Source organism: Myripristis murdjan, chromosome 2 (genome assembly GCF_902150065.1).
Source record: "Myripristis murdjan chromosome 2, fMyrMur1.1, whole genome shotgun sequence".
Classification (NCBI taxonomy): domain Eukaryota; kingdom Metazoa; phylum Chordata; class Actinopteri; order Holocentriformes; family Holocentridae; genus Myripristis; species Myripristis murdjan.
In genome coordinates this window covers 1630211-1654492 of record NC_043981.1, presented here as the reverse complement: position 1 = coordinate 1654492, position 24282 = coordinate 1630211, and the positions used below count along the sequence as shown (strand labels likewise).

Here is a 24282-nt window from a genome sequence, read left to right as displayed (position 1 = left end):
TATTATAGCTCTGGAACAACAGTATCAGGTATATGATGGATTTGCCCCAAGCCCTACAACAACTACTGTCCATTTGAATCTTTTCAAGTTTGCTGTGCACATTTATGTCTGCTAGAGGAAGAACCCTATTAACTTTGATGACCCCATGACCTTTCCTCCAGCACAGTGGTTTTCAAAGTGGGGTCTGGCGACCCCAGGGGGCGACCCTTAAGGGTCTTCCAGGGGGTCACCAGCAAAATGAGGAATAGTTAATTTCACTGTAATTTAAATTTAAACACAACACAACTGATATGTATTTAGCACCACTGATCTGACTGGTAAATATATCATTTTAGTAATTATAAAAATTAAGTAAAAGCTGTTGTTCATCGACTGCACGTGTCTAGTTATACACTGTAAATGAAATTGGAAGAAGACTGACTGTTGATGTTTTATTCCACCAAAGGTAAACATAATACCTGTCATCGCCAAAGCAGACACAATCTCCAAGAGTGAGCTCCATAAATTCAAGCTAAAGATCATGAGTGAGCTGGTCAGCAACGGGGTTCAGATCTACCAGTTCCCCACAGACGACGAGACGGTGTCCAGCATAAACTCTACCATGAATGTGAGTACCACCTTTTCCAGCATCACTAACCCTAACCATCTGTCATCTGAAAGATTCTGTGAAAGTTTCTTTGTAGTAGCCCTAGTATTTTCAGTTTCAGATGTTAGTTTCATTTAAGATGTAAGAAGTGTACGTTGTACTACAGTCTCGACTTTGAACATATCCCTACAGGCCGATTGTACTCTGCATGAAATCAGACTATATATGATGCATAGAACCTTTTTGGAATGGCTACAATGCATAAACGGAGTACACACTCACCTCTATGACTCATGCAGTGATTTCCTGTCCCATGAAATTTGGTCAGAAACTTTACCAACATCCTCAGATTAAAAATTACTTTTCAGTCCTCTTCATGTAAAATCAGAATCAGAAATACTTTATTGATCCCCGAGGGGTAATTGGGTAAAACTGATCTATGTTTTGACATTAAATTGTAGTATATTACAGCGGGCTATGTAATTACTCTCAAAGCCTTTACTAGCTTTTAAATTAATAATAGAGGGCAGGACTTAAGGCATGTAAGATGACAAATTTACCATGGCAGAATCATGCTAGAGTGAAATCATTACTGTACCTTAGAGACTGGTATTTCTTGAAGGACACTGTGGGGCATGTGATTCCTGTGGGATAGGAGTCAGTTTCACTGTCCATTACAGGACTGGCATGGGACAGGGAAAAAAAGTCAATAGGAACTGGTGGGATAAATCATAATAACAATAAGGGTAAGGTAACTTTATTATCCCTGAGGGGCAAGTTGTGATACAGTCAGCAGTTAATAATAAATAAAAAACCATACACACAGATACACACAACAACTCACACACTGCTGCTGAGTGTCGCCATTACCAGCGCCATCTAGTAATAAGTATTCCCCCATCTAGTAATAAATATTCAAATTTATATATGAATAAGCAGTTCTAATGTGATTGACCTCTGTTTTCTTTATTTTTAACATTTCATTTAACCAGTTCACCCCTGCATGCCACCCTCTACTGTACAGCTGTGTTAAGTGTGCCTTTTTGAAACTGCAAACTTTATCTGTGCATACAGTATTACATTATTAACAAACTACACCACATTGCTCCTTGACTGACAATAATGGGGTGAGAGTTGAGCAAAGAGAAAAGTGAATGTTGATATTACAGTATCAGGCAAAACCCAGCAACATCATTGATACAGTGGTCTATCTGCACAGTTATTCCAAGTGTTTTCACAGATAAATTCCAGGCTGCTACTGTAACCTAGTTTAGTGTACATGCGGCCCATTTGTTTTGAGCTGAAAACATGTAGTCACAGGACTCTAGCCACTATGCCACTGTTAGCATGTTAGCCACTGTTAAAATGTTCAGTGACAGGTTTCTTTGTTACCACTGCTTGGTTGCTAGCCAAACAGTCAGTGCCTCACAAACTTGTCTGATCCTTTGCTTCATGTCTTGGCCTTCTTGTTGACCTGTGGTGAGACACTCTGCCAGCCTGCCAGGGAAGTCTGGTAGCCAGTGTGCTTTTGACTAAGCTAACAGCGCACTGCAGCAGCCCTGGCTGAGCCACACCAAAAGCAATCCATGCAGCAGCATGTTCAGCCTCGATTCATTTTCTATGAAAACCAAGCAATTTGCTGCATAGCACATAACAGCTTACCAGAATAACTTATCTTGTGAACCAAGCACACAGTGCTGGAAAAGCCACGGCACACAAGTTGATCATCAGTATAATACATACAAATTCAGCACATGTGAAGCATTACATTTGGGCTAAACTAGATGAGGTTCATTGTTTTCACTCATCCTTACAGTTTCACCACAAAGTAGCTAACTAGGTTAGTGAAGGTTTCAACAATGCCTCTAGAAAACAGATAAATCATTACAGCTGCAGGTTTTCACAAGCTTTATGACCCCCCTCTCCTCAGTCAGCAGGACATAGGAAGGAGAAATACTGCATGGTGTCAGATATCACTGATGCAAGAGAGAAAGAGAGAGGGAAGCAGAGGTGGGACTGGAGCCACTGTCAGGGCACTTGGTGGCTGTTATGGGATTCCTTGCCCAGCTGAATTGAGGGCAGTGAGTGGCAGCACTGGGCCCAGGCAGCCAAATGAGCTCAGACTCCCCAGTCACAAGTCAGGCCAGCCAGCGATGGAGATCCCCAGCCAGCTGCTAGCCAGCAACAGGCAAGCCTATCTGGCCAGTCAGAGGCACTGAAACTACCAGTAAGCCACAGTCTCTGAAGTCCTCTGATGAGGGTAGAGGAGTGAAAGCAGTGCAGCAATGGCCTCCAGCCAGCAGACACAGGCACCTAGCAGTCACCAAGCTGAAAAAAAGAGAGAGGGAGAGGAGAGAGAGGAGAGAAAAAACAAAACAGAACAGATGCATGGCAACTGAGTTCTGGCTTGTGAGTTCCTTGGAAAAGCTTGCCCTCTCTACAGCTCAGCCCTCTGCAGCAGACACTAGGCTCCTGGCACCACTTGAAGATAGACACAGTCCAAAAAGTCCTTGGTCAAATCTAAATGTTAGTTACACATCAGTCTAAACTTGGTGTATACTAATGTGTTTTTGAAGCATTAATAAACATTTGGCATAGATCTAACATGCAACCCTGCATTTTTTTCCCAAAGAAAGAGGTTGCATCTTAAAAACTATTTATGCCATGAAAACTGAATGTTTATTGTATATCAAATGAAAGTGCTTTCATATTGACAATTTGCAATGGAAGAAGCTCATTTAGCACAATATAAGTTCTTAATAGTTACAGGTGCACCTCTAAGTAACAGGAGCTACAAACCAATCAGGCAGTTAGACCTGTAGTATGTACCACTCAGTATGTGGTTTATATCCATCTCTGCTGTACACATGGAGGAATCTCTGTCTGTATGTGTGTCTGTGGCTCGAATAGTGCCATGACCATACATCCCATCGACAAACTTGGCAGGTGTGTTGCTGAAGCCCCTCCACAGTGTAGTGTTGAGTATGATGATTAGTTTGTGGCGTTCTTATTGAAACCAACTTTACAAGCTGTCACAACTAAAGGTTACATAAAATGATTATTAATAGCCAAATAAAATGTTGACTGACTTAATGTAAATTCAAAGAATGATGAAATGAATCACACAAAAGTAATTAATCAGTGCTACCTTAAAACATTTGATTGGGGGAAAAATGTGTGTAAATGCCAAAAAATAAAAAAAGAAATCTCACAATCAGTGTGGCTGGTTATCAGCCTGAACAGTGTTTTACAGATGCAGTGTGCCAGCTTGCTTTGGACAACAGTATCACTTCAAGTCACACTACTTAGCCACAGCATGTCAAATCTGGACCTTATCTGTACACACTGAATGTCACATTAAGGCCAGAACATTTTCATATGATCTTTTGTGACAGACGTCGTGTCTCTTGCTAAACTGGATGGAAGCAAAACGTTGAGCTTTCTCTTGAACCTCTTTCAGGGTATCCTGCCCTTTGCTGTGGTTGGGAGCACAGAGGAGGTGAAGATTGGGAATAAGATGGTCAAAGCACGCCAGTATCCTTGGGGTGTAGTGCAAGGTAAAGCTTCTCTATTAAAGATATTATATGTCTAATTTTAAACATCAATATGTAATTGTCATAATAGTTGTGACACACTGACTTACTGTCGAATGATGACCACATTCTCAGTTGCTTCTTGTTACAGAGGATGTTGCTATTTGTTCCATTTGTGCTGGAGGGGTGGTCTCATTTGTTCATGGTACTTCAGCTGATGTCTCAAAATGAATGTGGGAATTTAGCTGACCTTAAACTGTTAGATGAAACATTTTTAAGAAAAACATCAAATGGTCCCTGTCAGAAACTGGCATTCTATAGCAGTGACATTATACAACAAAAAGAATATAGACTATAGCAGGATGGAAGATATTAATACAACAATTTCAACATGCCAAGACTCTAATAAGTGGAAATCTGTGAAGCATGACTGTGAAATATGACAAAATACACAATTATCATGCAGAGGGTCGTCCATATGTTTAAAAAGTGTTTAGGCATATAGATGCATTATATTGCAAAGCAGGGGTTACATTACAGAAACTTCATATCTTCAATCCTAAGTTAACAGCAGACTGCTAATTTCACTTGAAGACAGATGAGTCCGAAGAGGAAGTTCTGCCTCTTGACATTTTGTTGGTTCTGGAAAAGCAATAAAAGATCAGCCAAGTTAGCTAACACAAAAAGTGAAACCATCAGGACGGCTTAACAGTTATCCTTACTTTAGGATAGGTTTTTTTTTTTTTTTAGGTTTTGGTAAGTCAAGATAGTTGTGTAATACACTTTTCCTATCTTAAATTAGGACTTTCTAAATTAGGTCCCAACCCTAATTACCATGGTTACTAGACAGTTAGGATTTGCAGGATAGGAAGAGAGAGGATTTACAGGATAGTAGGTCTCTGTGATATGGCTCCAGGAGTGTGCAGATCCTGTGATGCCGGGATCAGGGAGGATGGACAGGAGGATTTGGTGTTCAGCTGTGTAAAAAGCAGCAGTCATGCCAAGTAGAAGAAGGACTGAGGAGAAGAGGGATGCTGCCCTGGCAGCGTGCAGAGCCTTTGAGACGGTCTCTGTGGAGAGAGAGGTCTTGACACTCGACTGAAGGTCATTCTAACAGAGATACAAAGAGATTTGATTGGAAGCTGCTCGCTTGGGGGTTTGGATGGAAGGTAGAGCAATGATAGTGGTCCATAGTTATGAAGGTTACTTGAGCAGAGGGATAACCTGACTAGTCTTTGTTGGAAAAAATACAAACAATTACTAATACAATTTCCATAGTGTGCAGTTTTGAATATACCTTTCCAGCTGTTCTCCAGGTCATAAACTCTAGGTAGAGGCACTGTATGCACCTCCACTTCCCACAATGGTCTTTGAGACAGAATGGCTTATTTGTTTTCCTTTTTCCTTCTTAGTGGAGAACGAGAACCACTGTGATTTTGTGAAGCTGAGGGAGATGCTAATCTGCGTCAACATGGAAGATCTGCGTGAGCAGACTCATAGCCGACATTATGAACTGTACCGCCGCTGCAAGCTGGAGGAGATGGGCTTCCGAGATACAGACCCTGAGAGCAAACCAGTCAGGTACTGACATCAACATGTTTGTAACAGCAAGTTGGAGATTTGGATAATGTAATGGATAATATACAGAGACTGATATTTGTACAAAATATCCAACACAAATTTGTACAGATTTGAATATATAATTTTTAAATGACATCCAGAATTGAAAAGCAAAGACACAGACCACTGTTTTTTACGTTCAAGGTCCTTTTAAAATGGATTGATATTCATCAAGGCTGATCATGTCTCTTGCAGTAGGTTAGTGGTAACAATGGTGATGTTGACTGATAAACATCATTTTATCTATTCTTTTGTCCAGCTCAGTCTGTTGTCCCCTTTCATTTGATTATGATTGGCAGTATTATCAATCACAGTTAGTACTGAGATCATGAAATCCATAGTCCATGTCTGTGTCCTTGTGAATGGATGACTCTACAGCAGCACGGTTCAATATTGTGCCTGTTTTTTTAATCAGTCTACAGGAAACCTATGAATCCAAGCGTCAGGAGTTCCAGGTTGAACTTCAGAGGAAGGAGGAAGAAATGAGACAGTCTTTTGTCCAGCGGGTGAAGGAAAAAGAGATGGAGCTGAAGGAGAAAGAGAGAGAGGTAAAACCTGTGACATTCAGCATGTTGGAAAAGATGGAACATGGACAAGACTGGCCAGGAGGACTTATTAGAATGATTATTATTTTTAACCTTGCTGGGAGTCGTATTTTGTTTTAATACCTCCCTCGTTTCCTATATTACTGATATTCTGTCTTGCTTTGCTGCATCCAAATATTGTTTTGCTTTTGCATCGACACAATTTGCCCCAAAGGGATCATGTGTGTGCCACTTTATTGAACAACAATTTTTGCGAAGTCCAGTCGAGAAAATGGGTTCTAGGAATAATGGGACTTTCAGACTGATCTGCATGTCAGGTTATGTTAAATCTTTACAAATTTTCAAAAACCACAGAACTTGAATGAAGTAGAATGGACCTTGCACGTTTGCCGTGGTCATTTCAGTAAAATGGTGATTACAGTTCTTTGCAGTGGTAACAAGTCATTTGGGCTGTAAAATGAGTCAAAGTAGCTTGAGAGCTGTGCAGATACTGTGGCTGTAGCCTGAAAGCAGAAGTGATGAGAGGAAGATTTGAGTCTGTTTCCTGGAGTGTTCTGAGGTTAGCATGCCTGTAGCAAAAACCTAGCTGGTCAGCATCATCAGACAGACCTGTAATATACAACCTCTGACGTGTTATTTGTCACATGCAGCTGCAGACCAGGTTTGAGCAGCTGAAGCGAATGCACCAAGAGGAGAAGGCCAAGCTGGATGAGAAGAGGAGGATGCAGGAGGATGAGATCAACATCTTCAGCAAAAAGAAGGCGGCTACAGAGCTGCTCCAAGGCCAGACCTTCAACACCAACAGCAGCAACCTCAAAAAGGACAAAGACCGCAAGAAGTAAGACACAAAGAGCTCTCTGTAACTGTTGTGTGACTCCAGCAGGCCAACACTTCACATATTCATTTTTACTAGCTTAAGCTGACATTCATACTTAAACATCAAGAAGAAGAGTCAGTGAGATCCTGCTGAAAATAGCCACTGCTGTTGGCTTGAGGTCGTCAGGATTTGCTTGATTGACTGCAAAAATAACAGGCTCAAGTTTTGACTGCAAACCAGCGCAAAAGCTTTGATATACCACAGCTGTTTTCTACCATCTCCATCATCCATAATTTTTCTCTGTATTTTTGTATTTTGTTTATATGTAGCTATAGTCGGTTGATAGATTCATTCATGCATTTTTCTGTAATAATCTAGATTTTGTTTTTTCCCATAGTGCTGGATTCATGTGATTGAAGGAAGCGTGTTCCGCCCCAAGATGGCCACTAGGGGAAGAGAGGGAGGTAACACAGTAAACAGTCCAGAGGTGGTCAACCGTTACCTGACAACTACAAACCTGGCAAAGTGTTCATTTACAAAGACACAAGTGTACATGAGAAAGGACCAAAGAACTTCAAAGCAAACCCAAACTTCCTAAACATGTTTCTAAACTAGAGACAGTCTAGCACAGAACAGCCTGTACCCTGGCTAACCAAAATGTCCTGACCAAAACAGAGTGGCTGCTGCTCACCTCTCACCTGGCCTTCTGAGCACAAAACCAGCTACATTTGCACAAGTGTAGAGGGTAGCCAACCTGCCTAGTCCTTTTGCCTGTTTTAGGACTTAGACACAGCACAGCTTACACTTGAACTGACTGAAGCACAAAGGATCTGGAACACACAACTAATAGATGGTTTGAAACAAAGGCAAGGAAATATCTCAGGGGATGCAGGCAGCTGTCACAGCAGACAGCAGAGAGTGGGGATTGATCCATGTCCTCAGAATAACATTCATTTCTCCCACAGACTTTAAAAAAACAAAACAGCAACAACAACAAAAAAAAACAGTATTTCAAGAATAATATGGTTTGAATGGCACCAGTCCCCTGTGAGACGGATCATGCCGTTGCTTAAATTGATTCTGAACATATTGTATTATAAATATCTGACTTGAAATCACCATTGTTGAGCTGGTGTGCTGGCAGATAGGTGGGGGTGGGTGAAGACTATTTACATATTCATGAATCTGCACATTTTAATGAGGCCAAGGTTTAGAGTTATATTTAAGCTGTTTTAAGGCAATAGATGTTTTTTGGTGGGGGAAAAAAACTTAGATATGTAATAGTGATGAACAGATTATTTTTATGGGCTGGAGGGGGACTTGAAAGAATTATGGGTAATGTCACACTTTTGCGTTAGCCTCAGGAATTAAGTCAGTCTCTTTAAAATGTAATTAAAATCTGATTAAATGATGGCTTCAAGAGGAGCAGATATGTCATAATTGATGGTGAAGTGTTATTTTCTGGTCAGTTATCACATTCACTGTCAGATAGGAATGGGAATTTTACTTCCAGAACCTACTTGCCAGCTCTGCTCAAGGCAAGGAAAGAGCAGCAGAGGAGAAACAGGAGCCACAGGCCAGTCAGAAAAATGTGGGTGAGGTCCCTTCAGTATAATGAACAGCGTGTAGATTGGTGTGCATGTCAAATAATTGGTGGCTTTGTCTGGCAGGGGAGGTCAAATGTCATGTAGTAGTGCCATTTTCAAACTGTAAAGAATTTATCTTAATATTTGAAATGGAGTCGCACTGAAATCTTCATGCGGCTTTCTGTTTGATTCATGTCTGTCGTTTTGCACAGAGACAAAACATTTTGGGCCGGTAGCCGTCAGTGTCAGTACCAGTGGAAAGGAATCCTGCCATTTGTAAACACTGAAGATGTGCAGAGTTCTCACAGGTGTTATGTATGTGTAATGACAGTCACCTGGGGTCGCTTCTCCTCTCATCAAATCAGCAATAGCATCACGGCAATACCAACTTTTAAATTATTTTGTATATGAAGGTCTTTTGGTAATGGCTGTCAGGAACAACTATCTGCAAAGATAATTACAATAATTACACTTTCCCAGGTTTTACAAGTCTTAGCTCTGCAAGCGCACATCAGCTAGTCAGTAGTTGTTACAACCTGATTTTATGCATTAAATGTGCAACTTACTAAACATCCTCTGATAATGAAGAGGATGTGTAGTAAGTTACTTTGTGAGGAAGAGGTGCCTTCTTTGCCCTCCAGCTGAAACCAGGTGAACCAATATGCTATTGTGCGTCAGCTCAGGGCTTTCTTGGCCTGAAAAACATCTTGGGGAAAGACAGCACTCGATTAAAACTGTTTCTAGCCCAGGACTCACTTCATAGCGTAACACAGTGTGACTTGTATGGTTTCAACAGAGGAGCTGTAGCTATCCAGCTGCATCATTTATTTTTAACCACTAGAGAAGTTGGCAATATTGGTTTAAAAAAAATCTGTTACCAAAGGTTGAGGATCTGAGCTCCAATTGAAATCCTTTTCAAAGTCTGGCTGCTGATGTGTGGATGGCTCCTGTCTGTAAATCAGCATTCCCACAGGGAGAGATTTTGTTGCCACTAAGGAATGTCTAAAGACACATTTGTATACGTCCCTCCTCAGTTGCCACTGGTTGAGGCTGGAGCTTCTGTACTGTGCTCATGGAGGTCAAGCAAGGTGTTAGACTGTGTAGGAACAATTTGACTCAAATGATTTGAGTTAGTGTTAATGTTGGGCAGCATTATCAATGTAGATTATGTTCCGTTTCGCTCATGGATTTATGCATGCATAATATGTCCAGCTTTAATAGAGATTGCATTTCTGTTCATGTTTGACTTCACATCAATTTGTCTCCTGTTTCAGATTTTTTTTTTTCACGTATCCTCTTATATTATGTTCTCCTAGCACTACCCTATTATATTCCAGCTATTACATGCACTTTGAGTGAGATAATCCTACTTGTCCCCTGCGTAATGTCAAGTGCCTTTTGATGTGGAACAAGTCTATTTTATGTGCCTATGTTCAAGTAACTCATTTTATGCAGTATTTTATAACTTTATACATATATATTTAACTAAGTAGGTGGTTAATACATATGAGTGTCTGATATGATTCTTATTCATAATAAAAAGCATGACTTTGCAATATTAACCTTTGCTCTTTGTTCTTTATTCTCTTTTGTGGCTTTATTTGGACATTTGTAGCTTATTCATAAAATATCAAAAAATAACACTCCACAATTGTTGAATTAAAAAGGAAAAACACAGCACACAATTAAACTTGGAACTGTCGTCATCACTGTGCTCTGAGTTTGAGCGAGCTCAGAGCTGGAACGATGTCATCCAGACGACTGACTCCTGAGAGAAAGAGGGCAACAAGAAAAGCACACATGACTGAAGGGCCTCGACAGAACCACAACAGATGGATCATGCTGTCCAGTGGTAACCCTAGAAACATTTATTGGATCATGGCTTGTTTACCCAGAGTCTGTAACAGTTCCAGAACCAGTGAATGGAAAGCAGGGAAGAATTCATCATGCTGCTTCACCTTGACAATGACACTGGAAAAGAAAACCAGAGAAAACAAGCTCAGTACAGCTGGCTTCGTTTGGTTTAGACCAGGTACCACATTTTAAAAGGGACCATAACAGTGATTTTGCATGTTGAGCATAAAATCTACAAAATGTATAAACTTCACATTTCTGTTAATCTTTCCCCAGAGCAAGCAGCTGTGTTGTAGAACTCCTTTTCCTCCCTTTTATCCAGCCATTGATTTCCACTTATTCCACTACAATATGAACATGAACTTTCAGAGACTTCAAACTTTCTTCACCCCAGTATTCCATCACCATAATAAAATCCTCCACATTAGTTTTCTTAAAAGCAGCAGCACTGTTGTGTTTTGATGACTTAGAATTGGGCGGAGGGAGCTGGAAAACAGTCTCTGGGGAATGTTTGCTTGAAACAGTCAATTATCTGTTCTGTGGTTTATCTGTGGTTTTGTTGCTATAAAGTGTTCATAGGCCCACGGAGTTGTGAGACCCTCAAATTCTATACCACTGTCACATTTTTGTTCTTTTCCTCTCATTAAATAGTTTCTTTGGTGTGTCTACTTTGTTTGCTTCGGTGGCCTTCTCACACCACAGGACCACAGGCTCTTTCATTTACCCACCCACCACTAATATTAAGCCACATGAGGTGGCTGCTGATATGCCACCATGGCTTCAGCCTTCAAATATCAACCATGAAAGAACAAAGAGAAGCATCATCCTGACTTGAGTCCTGCTTCATTTGCATGTTTATCTGTAGTTGGTAGTTCACACATGAGGTAGTACAGTAGTGTGGATGTGAACCTGTCAATGTCTTCATCTCCCAGCAGGCTGTGCAGCTGCAGTCCTACACCGTCCTCAGCTGAGGACAGCAGCTGGGTCACCTGGTTGACCACCTCAGCAGCAGGAGCCTTGTCATCTGACACCACAGCACAAACAACACAGCTTTAGCACAGTCACTCTCCATGGACAGTCACTTGGACTTTCATGCAGACTGTGTAATCTGATCAAAATTTTGCATTGAATCAAAGTAATTTATAAAGATATCTATCGATATATAGATATTTTAATATCCATCTATTTATATCTCTATATCCATAGATAAACACACATTATATATAGTTGTTTTGCTTGTGACATAAAAGAAACATTTAATGACACTTAAGGAGGTGAAAAAGGTCCTTTCTGGTAGTATTGTATTGAATTCCAGGTGCTGCTATTGTTACCAGTACCAAAACCAGCCAAACAATATATCAGTTTTACCAAAGCAGTAAAGTTCATTCTGTATGTAGAATTAGGAAAAGTCAATTGTAAGAATACTAATGATTTTCATAATAGTTCTCTAAACATCAACTTTTAGAACAGTACAATGGAAAATATGTCAATGTTTTTGCTCCAGAAGCACGTCTTCTTTTGTTGTGTGTGAAGTAGTGTGTGTGTGTCACTGCTGTAGAGACGTCCTGAAAGCAGACGAGTGTGTGAGCAGACCCAGCAGCTACCTAGCTGCAGAATGTCTCGAAGGTTCCTCATGGTGTTGCTCATCTCGCCCAGCCGGGTGTACAGCTCATTCATGCGTGGGTAGACCCCGCTGAGGGACGCCACGTCAAACAACTTCTGGAAGTGGGACACCATGGACTCCAGAGTGTGTCTGGTGGGGCTTCTGAGCACCTACCAAGAAGAAAACAAACAAACAAACAAACAAAAAACAGCATGTCAGTCCAGTACGTGACATGGAGTACACTTATCTTGATGTTGGCTTTTAATTTTTTCTCAAATGCTGAAACCAGTGGTTGTAAAATGTTCTTTCTCCTCCATTCATCTCAACATTTTCATCAGCTTGGTTTTAGTTGTTTTCAAGTTATTCAGGGTGTCTGCAGGTCTTTAAAGAGTCTTCAAATCAATTTTTAAATATTACTAAATTTTTAATTATTACTGACTTTACTTAAAAGTGACTTAACAGCCTTGAATTTGAATTTATGAAATCTTAATTTCAACATAAACATTTTATCCAATTCCTTTCATCCATTCTTTCCTTCTACATGAAATTCCACATTACGGAAATTGCCTGTTGTAGATTAACATAATGCTCATAATACGTTTACATGCACACAAGAACCCAGATTATTCACTTTGGCATCTCTAGAGAGAAATCCACTAAAATGCTTGGACCTACCTGTCCTAAGTTCTATGTTTAAAAAAAAAAAAAAAAAAAAAAAAAAGTCTTTGGCAGCTGCTGCTTGAATAATTCTGAGCTAACCGAGTCTGTTAGAATCATGTAGTCAGTGACCAGCCATTTTCCTACAGAACACTGAGCTCAGGGCAGGACCAAGGCTAGTACTCACTTTTACACTTAACTACAATGCTCATTAAAAAAAAAAAAAAAAAAAAAAAAAAAAATCTAAAAATCAGTCTTGAATTGTGATAAGAGTAATAGTTGTGTGGTGTGCAGTGCTGCTCTACCTTTTCACTGTCAGTGGACGTGTCCTCCAGCAGTGTGTCCACTAGTAGCATCATGTCTTCCACCTTCACAGCCTCTGCAGCATCATGGCCTCCATCTGGCTGCCATGGCATCAGTCTGACACTCAGCTTCCTCAGAGCATTGTGCAGGTCCTGACCACATGCACACAAAAATATTTCAACTCATTTAGAGCAACAGCCAGCTTGCAAACTACACAAAATCCATCCTTGACTCATTTGCTTTAGGGAAAGTTACTCATGGTTGACGTTGAAGCTGCAACACTTGATGGCACAATGACAAGATTCAAGATCTGAGAAAACCATGCTGAGGTCTCCGTCATATTAGTCCAGTTTTTAATGCAAGGGAAAATATGAACCTGAAAAGCTTTCCTGGGGTAAATGTGAAAATAGTATTTAGTTAAAAATGAGATAAAAAAATTTACTTTCTCTAGGTGGATTTACTTCATGTATCTTGACATTGTTATTCAGAAGATGAACAGGAACACTGGCCATCAATATCTTTGGTTTCCCTGATTATTCACAAATTAGCACATGTGCAGGGCCTGCAGGCCAGCCGCTCCTCACCCTGAGTGAATGTAGCTGCTGAGCCCAGGCCTCCAGAACGGGGAGGACACTCTGAAAGTCAGCCAGCTCCACACTGATGCTCGTGGGTTTCTGTCTGTGCAGCCGCAACGGAGCCTTAGGACTGCTCACAACAGCACTGATCTCAGTCAGTAACTGAAATTTAGAAGAGGAAATTGGAGACTGGGGATCAGCTGATAAAGGAAGAATAAAAGAAAAATATGCACACCACAGCATGCTGCTGCAAAACATCAAACCATAGAAAAATGCATTAGGAATACCATGATGAGTCATAGTTCAATAGAGATAATGCTGTCCTCACATTACCAGGAAGAAAACGAACCACAACCCTGCACTTATCAAATGATGTGTTTTCTTGTAATGTGAGGACAGTATCAGCTCTATGGAACTATGACTCATATTGCTGTTACAAGCCCTTGTAATGTACATTTTTATGACAGGATTACGTTTTGTACACTTGTGTATGCACATCACTTTTCTGATGTGTGATGAATGATTATGAGAGAAATTACAAAATATTATAGAAACCCTATAGGTGGCGAACGTGTCTATGGGCTCCTCTCATTTTGTTTGTGAACGCACACCAGCGTTCACAATCCCAAATATCAAAGTGACACCACACTTTGATATTTGAGAACACCGGAAAAAACATGCTTCTGGAAAGTAGTTTTGATAGGAAGGGATTAAGGCACTGTTATGTACACGTATGTGTTACAGAATAGGATACACAGCTTTTACAGCATTACAGGCTTTCACTGTCGTCTATACAAGCCTGTAAATCTGATAGTGGAATAGCGGAAAGAAATACTGCAGTGAAACTAACCGATTTTCTTTTCTCTGTTTGGGGTAAATATTTGTTTATTAAGGTTTGATTATTTTGTAGTTTGTTAGGGGAGGTTATTCCACTGTAAGCTTTATTTCATATTTATATATATTTATTATAGGCAGTACAGCCATGAAGCATTTCTTCCCTTTCAAAAAATATTTCTTCCAGTGACCCCCAACATTTTCTGTACAGTCCCAGTGGAGAAACATTTCATTAGATATTTATTGTAGGCCTACAATTTCTACTGCACTGACCGTCTATAATTCTAATGAGATGTTTTGATCAGGTTCCACAGAAGAATGCATAAACAAGTTTGAATAGTAGTATCCTTTGTTCCAGTGGAGGTTTTGTGTCCCCAGGTCTAAATGCTGTTTTGGAGGCTTTTCCCACATTGACATGAATAACATTCTGGGGGAAAGACAGAACTGAATTTTTTTGGCGTAAACATGGTCAAATTCAAAAGTATTGAATATTATCACAAAATATCCACTGTCATCAGGCTCAACTTAAAAATCTTCATCTGAATGCAGTAGCAATTACATGCTCACCTGGTGATACTGAGCACATAAAAAGGATGCTGTATTTTGTTCACTGATGTTTCCTGCTCCACAGCTGTGTCTTTCAGTTCTGTTATCTTCTTTAGGCAACCTGGAAAGGCAATTTGTGCATCATTTGTACACAAGAGAAAAAAAAAGTGGGAGTATAAAATACTCCAACTAAGGGTTTTAAGGGATCACTTAAATCAGAAAGTGTAACATTCTAGTGGCAGGAGCTTTAAATAACACTGACTACCTTGTTTTTTTGTGTTTGTTGAATCTGTCCAAACAGAGGTGTTGGTGTTTGTGGGACCTGAGTTCTTTAGCCGTGGGCCTGCACAGAGGAGCACCGGCAGTGTCAATACTGACATGGCAATTACAATCACAATTACAATCCACATTTGGCAGATGCTTTTATCGAAAGCAATGTACATATGAGACATTTATATATCAACAAGTGAAGATCAATTCAGCAGAGAACAACACCAAGTGCCATAGAGCTCTGGTTCTGGTCCAAAGGCCAGAGGAGCTACAAGGCAGTGCCAGGTCGTGTACAGGGTGCATAAAGTGCATGGAGGAAGGAGGACAGCACAGACACAGCAAATACTGATGGACCAAAAACTTTTCTGCAGAATCAGATGTGCATATTTTGACATGCACACAGACCTTGTCTCAAGCTCCTGCTGCAAGTGCTGAATTTCCTTCTGTAGTTCTTCCTTTTGAGCTTTGCTCTCCATCTGCTGTTGCTGGTAATACTGAGGACATATGCAAAGCAGGGATGGGAATCAACAGGGCTTCCCTGATAAGATACCATTCATTATGCATGGGTGCAGATTCACTATGTAGTGCAATATGTAAACAGTGCACTTCAATATTGTGCAATTCAGCACAGTTCTTAGTCATTCTTCTTAGTTCTTAGTTTTTAGTCATACAATTATTGTAAATACATAAACATGAGAAATAAAAATGGTTAAATGTTAGTTTACTGAAGACACAATACAAACCTGTTTTCCATGCTAATCAATGAGCCAATTTTAATCCACAGTGACAATCCTGTCATTGTTCCAGTGAAACATTAATTCAGTATTCAGCTCTTCTATATCCCACGCTGTTTCTAATTCCAGGCCCTCGCAGCCAACTGCATTATCAAGGCAAAATAGCTTGAAATTCCTGCTGAAAACTTTGTAAACAACAAAATAATGGACTGTGGTTTGATTGAACTGAACTCATTTAATTTTAATTCTTTTTTAAAAATTACTTGGACCTGGATAAGAGCCAAACAGTGTGTAAGTTATGTCACACAACACTGAAATATGTTGGGAACATGAAATTACAGTAAATAACAGTAAATTAATTATTTAGCATTCTTTTTAATCATAGTTCACTACAAATACACCTGGTTTTAGTTGTCGCACAGTAAAAAAACAAATTGTCTGAAAAATGATGCAAAAAATAATTCAATGACAATCACAAAAACATGCATCGAGATGTATCAAGATGCATCGATAATCGCTTTATAATCGCATCGTTGCCCTCATAATCGGAATCGAATCGAATCATTAGGTGGCCAAAGATTCCCAGCTCTACAATATAGTGTATATAATGTTCCTGAAAATTAGTGCAAGATTGTCACCTTACCTTTAGAATGGCTTTGAAGGATGGAGTTACATCACCATATGCCTTTCTAACGCTTGAAACTCGACATCTAACTGGTTCTCCTTTGGGGGACCTGGGAGCAAAGGTGGCGTGAAAATGGATGAATGACAAATGAATAGAAGTGTCAGCAACACTGGAGGGGTCTGGAGAAGGGTTCAGTCAATACAGGACTGAAAGACAACATCAATATCAGTGTTTCTGGAACCTCAGCTGACAATAACTGAGATTGGCACCAACAGTCCATTTTTTTCCATCTGATTGTTTGCATATAATAAAGTAACAAGAACTGTGTTTTCTCCACTGTTATGGCATTGATAAATTACAAGACCAACAATTAGCCAGTCTAAAAGATGCAGCTGTTGCAGAGATGGTGGCAACACAATCAGTTCACCACTATGACTGGTTAATGACCAATGGTCAGGTCCAATGCATGGGACAAGAATTAAACTAGAGAGGGATTCATGGGGTCAGAAAGCACACTATATTTTTGTTCAAATCTTGCTGCAAAGACCACGTCCACTAAATCCCCTCATGCAAACTTAACAGCTGTGCACATGGTGAGTACTTTAAACAAAAATTCTACATTTATGGGTGACGTAGGGCTGCACGATTATGGCCAAAATGATAATCACGATTATTTTGATCAATATTGTAATCACGATCATTCATCACAATTATTCATCATGTTAGGGAAAGCATCTGTGTTTTTATTGCACTACTTTTAAACAAACAATATATGAACAGTTTTCAGTGCAAAATGAAACTTTAAATAAGAATAAATGCTTAATAATAAAAAATAAAATTATTTGACTAGTGTGATCGCTCCATTCCGTGCTTTAAAACAGTACACTTCCCCCACTCTGGCATGGTTGGAGGGGGTGTGCTCCAGCATGATACGGGCATTCATGCATTAGCACATGCACATGCACGGTCACGCACGCAGCGCGCGAACGTGGATACAACGTAAATCATGCAACTTTCCTCCTGCATCCGCAAAATCGTTTAATGTGCGCAGTGCTATTACCGGCGAATGGCCGCGTCGCGCAATCAATAATCAACCATGTTGTCTGTGTCGCTGTCCATGGTGCTGCTGCAACCACGTATAAACAAAAGTTGATTTATGATGAAAGGTATATATGGCAGTCTGTGTGCACCGCACTTGTCAGATCCGGCAGACCTGACCGGGTGGGCGCGGTGCCGGCCGCAGCACTCAGCACTGGCCGGCATCTGGTGGGCCGGCCGCAGAACCGCACTGTGCGCGCCGCCACCCGGTTGAATGTAGCAGCCAGCTGACATGCTGCTCCGGCTGTCAGTTGGACCTTTCTTAAGGAGGAAGTTACTTCCGAAACTGTCAAGGTAAATAAACATCCCGTAAGCTATGTCTGATTAAAAGAAACAAAAACGTCTTTTAATTAAAGGATTATTAGTTAAATATTAGTATTTGAACTATATTGATTTATGAAGACGTCGGAACATGCCTGTTGTCCTATTTCAACGTGATGACGTGTATACCAGGGGCAATCGCCCTTGGGCGCGTTTGGGCTTTAGGCAATGTGAGTGCAGGCCAGCCAGGGACTGGGGAGGGGGGCATTTTTGCCTTAGTACGATACGCAGCAAATGGCCCTAATGTGAGCAGGCCCTGAGTATCCTCTCTGACGGGGAATTTGTTGCAGGAACTGCCATAGCCTACCTTCTTCTCCCGACATGAGTCCACCGAGTAACTTGAGGCTGCCACTACAAGGTGCGCTCACTTGTTATTTAGGCAGCTTAATGAAGCCCTAACCATGCGTTCGCCCCCTGGTGGTTGGCTGACTACTGGCTGAGAAAGTGCTTGATTAGATATGCAGCAGAGCCCGCATTTTAAATGTAAATATCGCCGACGATCAGGCTCATTTAATCGTGGCAACCAAAATCGTGATCACGATTAAAATTCGATTAATTGTGCAGCCCTAGGGTGAAGTATCCCTTCCCATGGACAACCTGTGTAATATTAAATCAATCCTGAAATAATAAACTGCATTCTATCACAGCTGGTTGACCCTGACTGGCCAAAACCCCATTCTCAGAAAGAGATACACAAGTTCTAAAAACATTCAAAGACATCACTGCCACATGATGAAGGCATCACACAATTAGAACACAGTTTAATGTGTTATAATACATACTAACAGATTAATATCTTCCAGCGTCACTCATAGCAATCAAACAGTGCATGTTATAGTGGGACATCTCATGCTACCTAATGCTCTCTATTACAAAACTACTGTATTATCACTAAAATTAAAGTACATTGACATGGAACAAGACAAAAGAAGTGTTAGAGTGGATCTTACCGTAGATCATCAAGCAGCTGCATCATCTGAGTCTCATAGAAGTCAATCACATCCAGCACTCTGCACACACAAGAAGAAGATCTGACCCCTCAGGCAGAGCAATGACCCATCATCATATCCACTGTTTTCTAGTAGTTAGAGCTATAGTTGTTGTTTTTTCTTCTTATTTTAAATACTTCATGGTTAAAACAGACAGAGCGATTTTCAAGAGGAAAGTTCTACCCTCAGTTCCTCTTGAGTGATGGTGGATGTCTTCCAGGAGTTTTTTGTGATGACGTCTTCTAACTGATTTTTCCTTTCAGTTAGCAATTTCTTTTTTACCCCCAGAAATCTTTCCAGCAAAACCCAGAAAAGGTGTGTCAAAGCTGTCCAGAGGGATATGTGTACATCATACACATGGACATGCTTTTATTTAATCCTCTGAACAAAATTCACTTTATTTCTTTGTATTTTAAATTTTGGGGTGAATTTTTTCTAATTTATCTGTATTTTACTTTTTTACTTTATTGTTTTTGGTAATTTTATGGTAATTTTCTTGTAATTCAATTTTAAATATATAATCATAATAATTACAAATAGTATAAACATAGGCTTCTTGTAATTTTTTGCACAGATTTCAAAGGGTTAAACCCATGACTGCTGAACATCTGTGCAATGACACTGACAGCATGAATATTCAACTAACAGAATCTTCCATCCAATAGCTGACTTGCTCTTACTGTTGGTCTGTTGGAGTGTTTTGCTGGCTTGTTTTCTTGGAGATCTGCAGGATGGCCCGACTCTGCCGAGCCAATCGCCTCTCCTCTTCCTTGACAGTGAAATAGAGCTTCCTCTGAAGCTGAGACACCGCCTCGCTCTGCTCAGACAGCTTCTGCTCCAAGGCCTGGCAGCGTTTCTAAAAAGCCCAACAGCAAACAAAGCTACATTTTAAAAAATACATATTGAGATGTCTTAAAAAATCATGGAAAATGATAAGGTACCATGTATGGACGATGAATCATCTCTCTGCATACCTGTGCCTCCTGCTTTTCCTGCTGCAGTTGTTGTGTCTGGCTGCGCTGCTGGACAGCCTTGCTGAGGTATCGGTCCTCCAGGTCCTGGACTTTGGCTTTGACCCCGTCCAGCAGCTCCTCCAGCTCTGTAGCCCTCTGAGACTGACAGGCCGCCCGACTCATGTGCTCTTGAGCCTCCTCTCTGAAGACAAAACAGAAATGTTTTCTGGAATGACTCACTGAGCCTCCCGTGTCATCAGCCACACACACAACAGGTGACACTTTTTTCACCATCTGAGGTCAGGCTTCACACACAGTGGGGTTTAGTTACTCTTTAATCTGATTAATCATAATGGTAATCAATGGTTGATTAATCATATCTATATCTATCTATCTATATTTGGAAGAAATCCTGTGGCAGCGTGATCAGATATAATTAGTAGTGCTGACAGGCGGCTTCCCCCTCATCATTCATCGTGTGTCAGCTGGTGGAGATCAGCTGGGTGAAACCCGGCCTCAGGTGCTGTTCTGAGCTGATGCTCATGATGTTACTGATGCCGCTGCGTCTGGATGACAGGCGGACAGGTGGTCGGCACAACACTGCCTCTGCATTATTCAACAGGCTGGCAGATGCAAAGGCCTCACAGTACTGCTGTTTGGTATCCACACTTTGTAATGGTGCATTCCAGCACTTACTTTGTAGTTAAGTACTGGAATGTATTATTCTGTTATTATTATTCTGTTATTATTCTGACCCAATTTCCAACCTTCTTCATCTACTGTATGTAGTGCAAGTCTGTAATTATTGAGATTTTGTAAGCATTGCAATTTGAGGTGCAATTGTGGACAAAGTTAATTTCACAATTATTGTAATTAATATAGAGACGAAAAAATTAAAAATCAACTAATTAAATTAAGTTAAATGAGTAAAAATGAAAAAGATAGTAGAAATAAATAAAACAATAAGGATGTAACACTATATGAATGTATTTTCTAAACAATTTGAAGCAACTATCATATTGCTATTTAATTTGCTTTCTCAATTAAAAACGTTCTCCTTTTATTAATTAAGGACAAAATATCAATTCAGGCTCACCATAGCAATATGACAATTGTCAAAACAAAAAATTTAAATATTCCACTGTTTCTAGTGGGATTTAACAGCTGCCTGAGTGCTTTACTTGAGCTGGTTGTTTGACTGAATGAGCTCCTGAATCAGCGCTTGTCTCCGCTCAGAGTCTGTCAGCATGGTCCTCAGAGTCGTCCTGATCTCAACAGCTGACCTCTTGTCCAAAAGAACCAAATCTGAGGCCAGAGGGAGAAACACACAATATAGCCATTTCTTTCATTCATAGTTTCATTTCGCTCATTTTTTTGCACATGTATAATTTCAAAATGAAATTTCACACAAAAATTACTTACTATACTGTAACCTAATAAATACCTTCTATAACCAAAAAAGATCTGGTGGAAGAAATATATCTAATATTACCTGCCTCTACTGATAATAAATACATAACTAGGGGTGGGAATCAGCAGGTAACTCATGATACAATGCTACCAGGATATTTTACCCACTATAATGATGATATCACGATACAGGCAATTCTGGGGACCCATTGGGATCCAACGGGTCGGGCCAGGTTTAGACAAAAAATTTGAAATTATGTTAAGGTCCTAGTCAGCTATTTCTGGCGGTAAATGCAACCTAGTGATGGAGGACAAGCAAAATCTAAGGCACACATACACACACACACACACACACACACACACACACACAAAAAAAAAAAGAAAAAAGAAAAGAAAAAAGAATGGCTATCAGGTTCAGGTTACTATACTCCCGTCTTACCAATACGATACAACTCATGATACTTTGGTGCCAGTTCCATGTATATTGCAATTCTGCAATTTTTGTGATTTTTTTAAACACTGCAATTCGAGGGTGCTTGGACAAAGTTAAGGCGCTTTAATTTTACAGTTATTGTGATTAACATATAAACACAAGAAATACATTTTTAAAACCAACACATTATCTAAATTAATTAATAACAACAAGAACAATGGCTGTAATATCCTAAATTTTTATATGAATGTATTTTCTATACATTTTGATGCAACTAACGTGTTTGTAATAGCATGTCATGTAATTTGTAATGTGTAATTTAATTTAAATTTACTTTCTTGATTAAAAACTTTTGTAAAACCTTTTCTGGGGGGGAAATTGTCAACAAAAAAATTGCAATTTGTAACTGAATAAATTTTTCCCCTTCATCCCCAGTTCATTCCACATAGGTATATTTGTATTTTCTTTGGAGCAGCACTAGCGTAAGTAGTGGTATTCTGCTGAGTTTCAGTGGATAGTTTCACCATCCTATGTCTAAATGTTTCACAATGACAATAAGAAACATGGCTAACAATGTGCAGCATGAGCTGAGGAAAACATCTGAATATGTAATCACAGCCAAATTCTGTAATTTTCCAGGATGTCACAAATATTTCTATAACATTTTTTAAATCAGATTTGGAATTTTACGGGTGTTTTCCATGAGTGGAAAACTAGTCTATAAATTTCAATAAGTTTCCTATGATTCGTGGGAACCCTGATACATACAACTGGGCGAATCCAAAAATATCGACACAAAATCTGCACAAAATATAACCTCTACACAGCTTCAATACAAGAACATGGATATGTCTTAACCTTTAAAATCACGTCCATTGAAGTCTGGTTGAAATTACGAGTGAAATTTTGCTAATAATTAGAAAGCACTGTCCCCTACCTGAAAGGTTCTTGTTCTCAACAGGATCAGCAAAGTACACTGGCTTGAATCCATGGTGCTGGAGAAGTTTATTCACACCATCCCACTCTGTCTCCTCCTGCTGCAATAGACAACATGCTGTCAAAATCAAATATACATTTTCCCACCTTTTCAGTTAGAAAAAGTGAAGCAAGCTAAAACTCCATGGACTTGGCCTGACCTGGAACTGTCTGTAGGTCCACAGATAAACATATGTCTTGTCTTTTGAACGCAAAAAAGAAGTTGGACTCTTGTTGTCCATTTCTGTCTGCTCAGTGAAACACTAACATCTGAAAGGAAGCATTTGTTCTTATTGTTAGTCTGAAGACCTGACTAGCTGTCTTGCCTGTATTCCTCTTAGCAAGGCTTGTAAGCGACCCTTCAGGGTGCCTTACTTGAATGAGTGAGCTCCACATACTATATTATCAAGTTACTATCACCCTCCTTTCTGACAGCAGCTTGAAGTGTCATAGCAATCAATGAAAGATGATCCATTCCTGTTTGTTGGGCTGTCTCCACACACGCACACGCACACGCACACACACACACACACACACACACACACACACACACACACACACACACACACACACACACACACACACACACACACACACACGCCCCAGTCTCTTGTTAGCATGATAACCCCCACAAAAACAGGAACACTGCTGTTCGGGCTTACCTGGTCCATCGCACCACTCTTGCTCCAGGTAATGACACAGTTAGTCCACGTTAGTCCTCTGGCTCGCTAAAAAATAAGATAAAAATAAAACCTGACTCAAATATGGCTTTGTCTGAAGTTTTTTGCATGCTGGAAATCATACACACCTTGTATGACATGACCTCTGAATTGCTAGCTTGCTTTGATAAACAGTACGACTTACCAATCAAACAGTGGGCTAATTTTATTTCAATAAACTGGAAACGGTTAGCAATGTGCTAGCAGCTGCTCTTGACCGTTACGTGACGCTGCAAATTGACAAACGCGGCGCAGTCATCTCAAAAAGTTAATTAATTCGAATAAGGGCCGTGTAATGTATCTGACAGGTGCCGAATATAACCCTAGACCGAAATGATAACTCATAAAAACCAGTTCAAGTCCATTTCCTTGCTGTTTCTCCTGAGTGATGTTTACGCTCAGTAAACACACAAACCTTTAATAAACTCTTTAAGCTGAACCTTATTTAGTTAGCCAACCTTGCACGTCACTCAGTTTTCGTTGTTTAACATTATGCTAGGAAAAAAATTGGCACATTATATTAGTTACACTCCGAATTCGATGCAGCACTCGTTATTATGTTGCTGTCCAGCACTGCAGAAAACATTTACTGACCAGCTACAGCTCACTGTCCCAAACAGTTTCAAACTCATTCAAACTGGCCACAATCACATTTGTCCGGAAGCGCGTTCTTCTTCTTCTTCTACTTCTTGGTTA

At 40.1% G+C, this 24282-nt stretch overlaps 2 protein-coding genes across 4 annotated transcripts in view; one reads left to right on the top strand and one right to left on the bottom strand.

The window, feature by feature from the left end:
- The window catches only part of LOC115371224 (septin-10-like), a 15645-nt gene extending 5396 nt beyond the window's left edge, over positions 1–10249 (top strand). Inside the window, exons 5-10 of the mRNA XM_030068446.1 lie at positions 446–607; positions 4047–4143; positions 5532–5700; positions 6155–6287; positions 6935–7122; positions 7499–10249. Of these exons, the coding sequence (XP_029924306.1) occupies positions 446–607; positions 4047–4143; positions 5532–5700; positions 6155–6287; positions 6935–7122; positions 7499–7514 (765 nt within the window). The 3' untranslated portion in view covers positions 7515–10249. The remainder of the gene's footprint in view (positions 1–445; positions 608–4046; positions 4144–5531; positions 5701–6154; positions 6288–6934; positions 7123–7498) is intronic.
- Positions 10246–24282, bottom strand: cep70 (centrosomal protein 70). 3 transcript variants are annotated; one of them, XM_030068423.1, is made up of 17 exons: positions 24181–24282; positions 23530–23595; positions 22830–22929; positions 21231–21354; positions 20071–20251; positions 19777–19952; positions 19058–19117; positions 16707–16797; positions 15735–15823; positions 15325–15402; positions 15081–15180; positions 13689–13841; positions 13107–13256; positions 12146–12314; positions 11451–11565; positions 10579–10658; positions 10246–10455 (listed from the first exon to the last, which is right to left on the bottom strand). In XM_030068423.1, exons 2-17 carry the CDS (start codon positions 23536–23538, stop codon positions 10394–10396), a joined length of 1737 nt encoding a protein of 578 aa, XP_029924283.1. In that variant the 5' UTR covers positions 23539–23595; positions 24181–24282; the 3' UTR covers positions 10246–10393. The 3 variants fall into 3 exon arrangements, with proteins under 3 accessions (XP_029924283.1, XP_029924274.1, XP_029924293.1); XM_030068414.1 differs by lacking the exon at positions 24181–24282 and adding an exon at positions 23732–24162; XM_030068433.1 differs by lacking the exon at positions 24181–24282 and adding an exon at positions 24002–24162.

Excerpts from the sequence above, each read along its gene's own strand:
- cep70 (XM_030068423.1), bottom strand. Across the intron at positions 15,403-15,734 it reads CAGCAGGAGCTTGAGACAAG|GCCCACGGCTAAAGAACTCA; the intron begins GTCTGTGTGCAT and ends TCCTCTGTGCAG. Across the intron at positions 11,566-12,145 it reads TCGAGACATTCTGCAGCTAG|ATGACAAGGCTCCTGCTGCT; the intron begins GTAGCTGCTGGG and ends CTGTGGTGTCAG.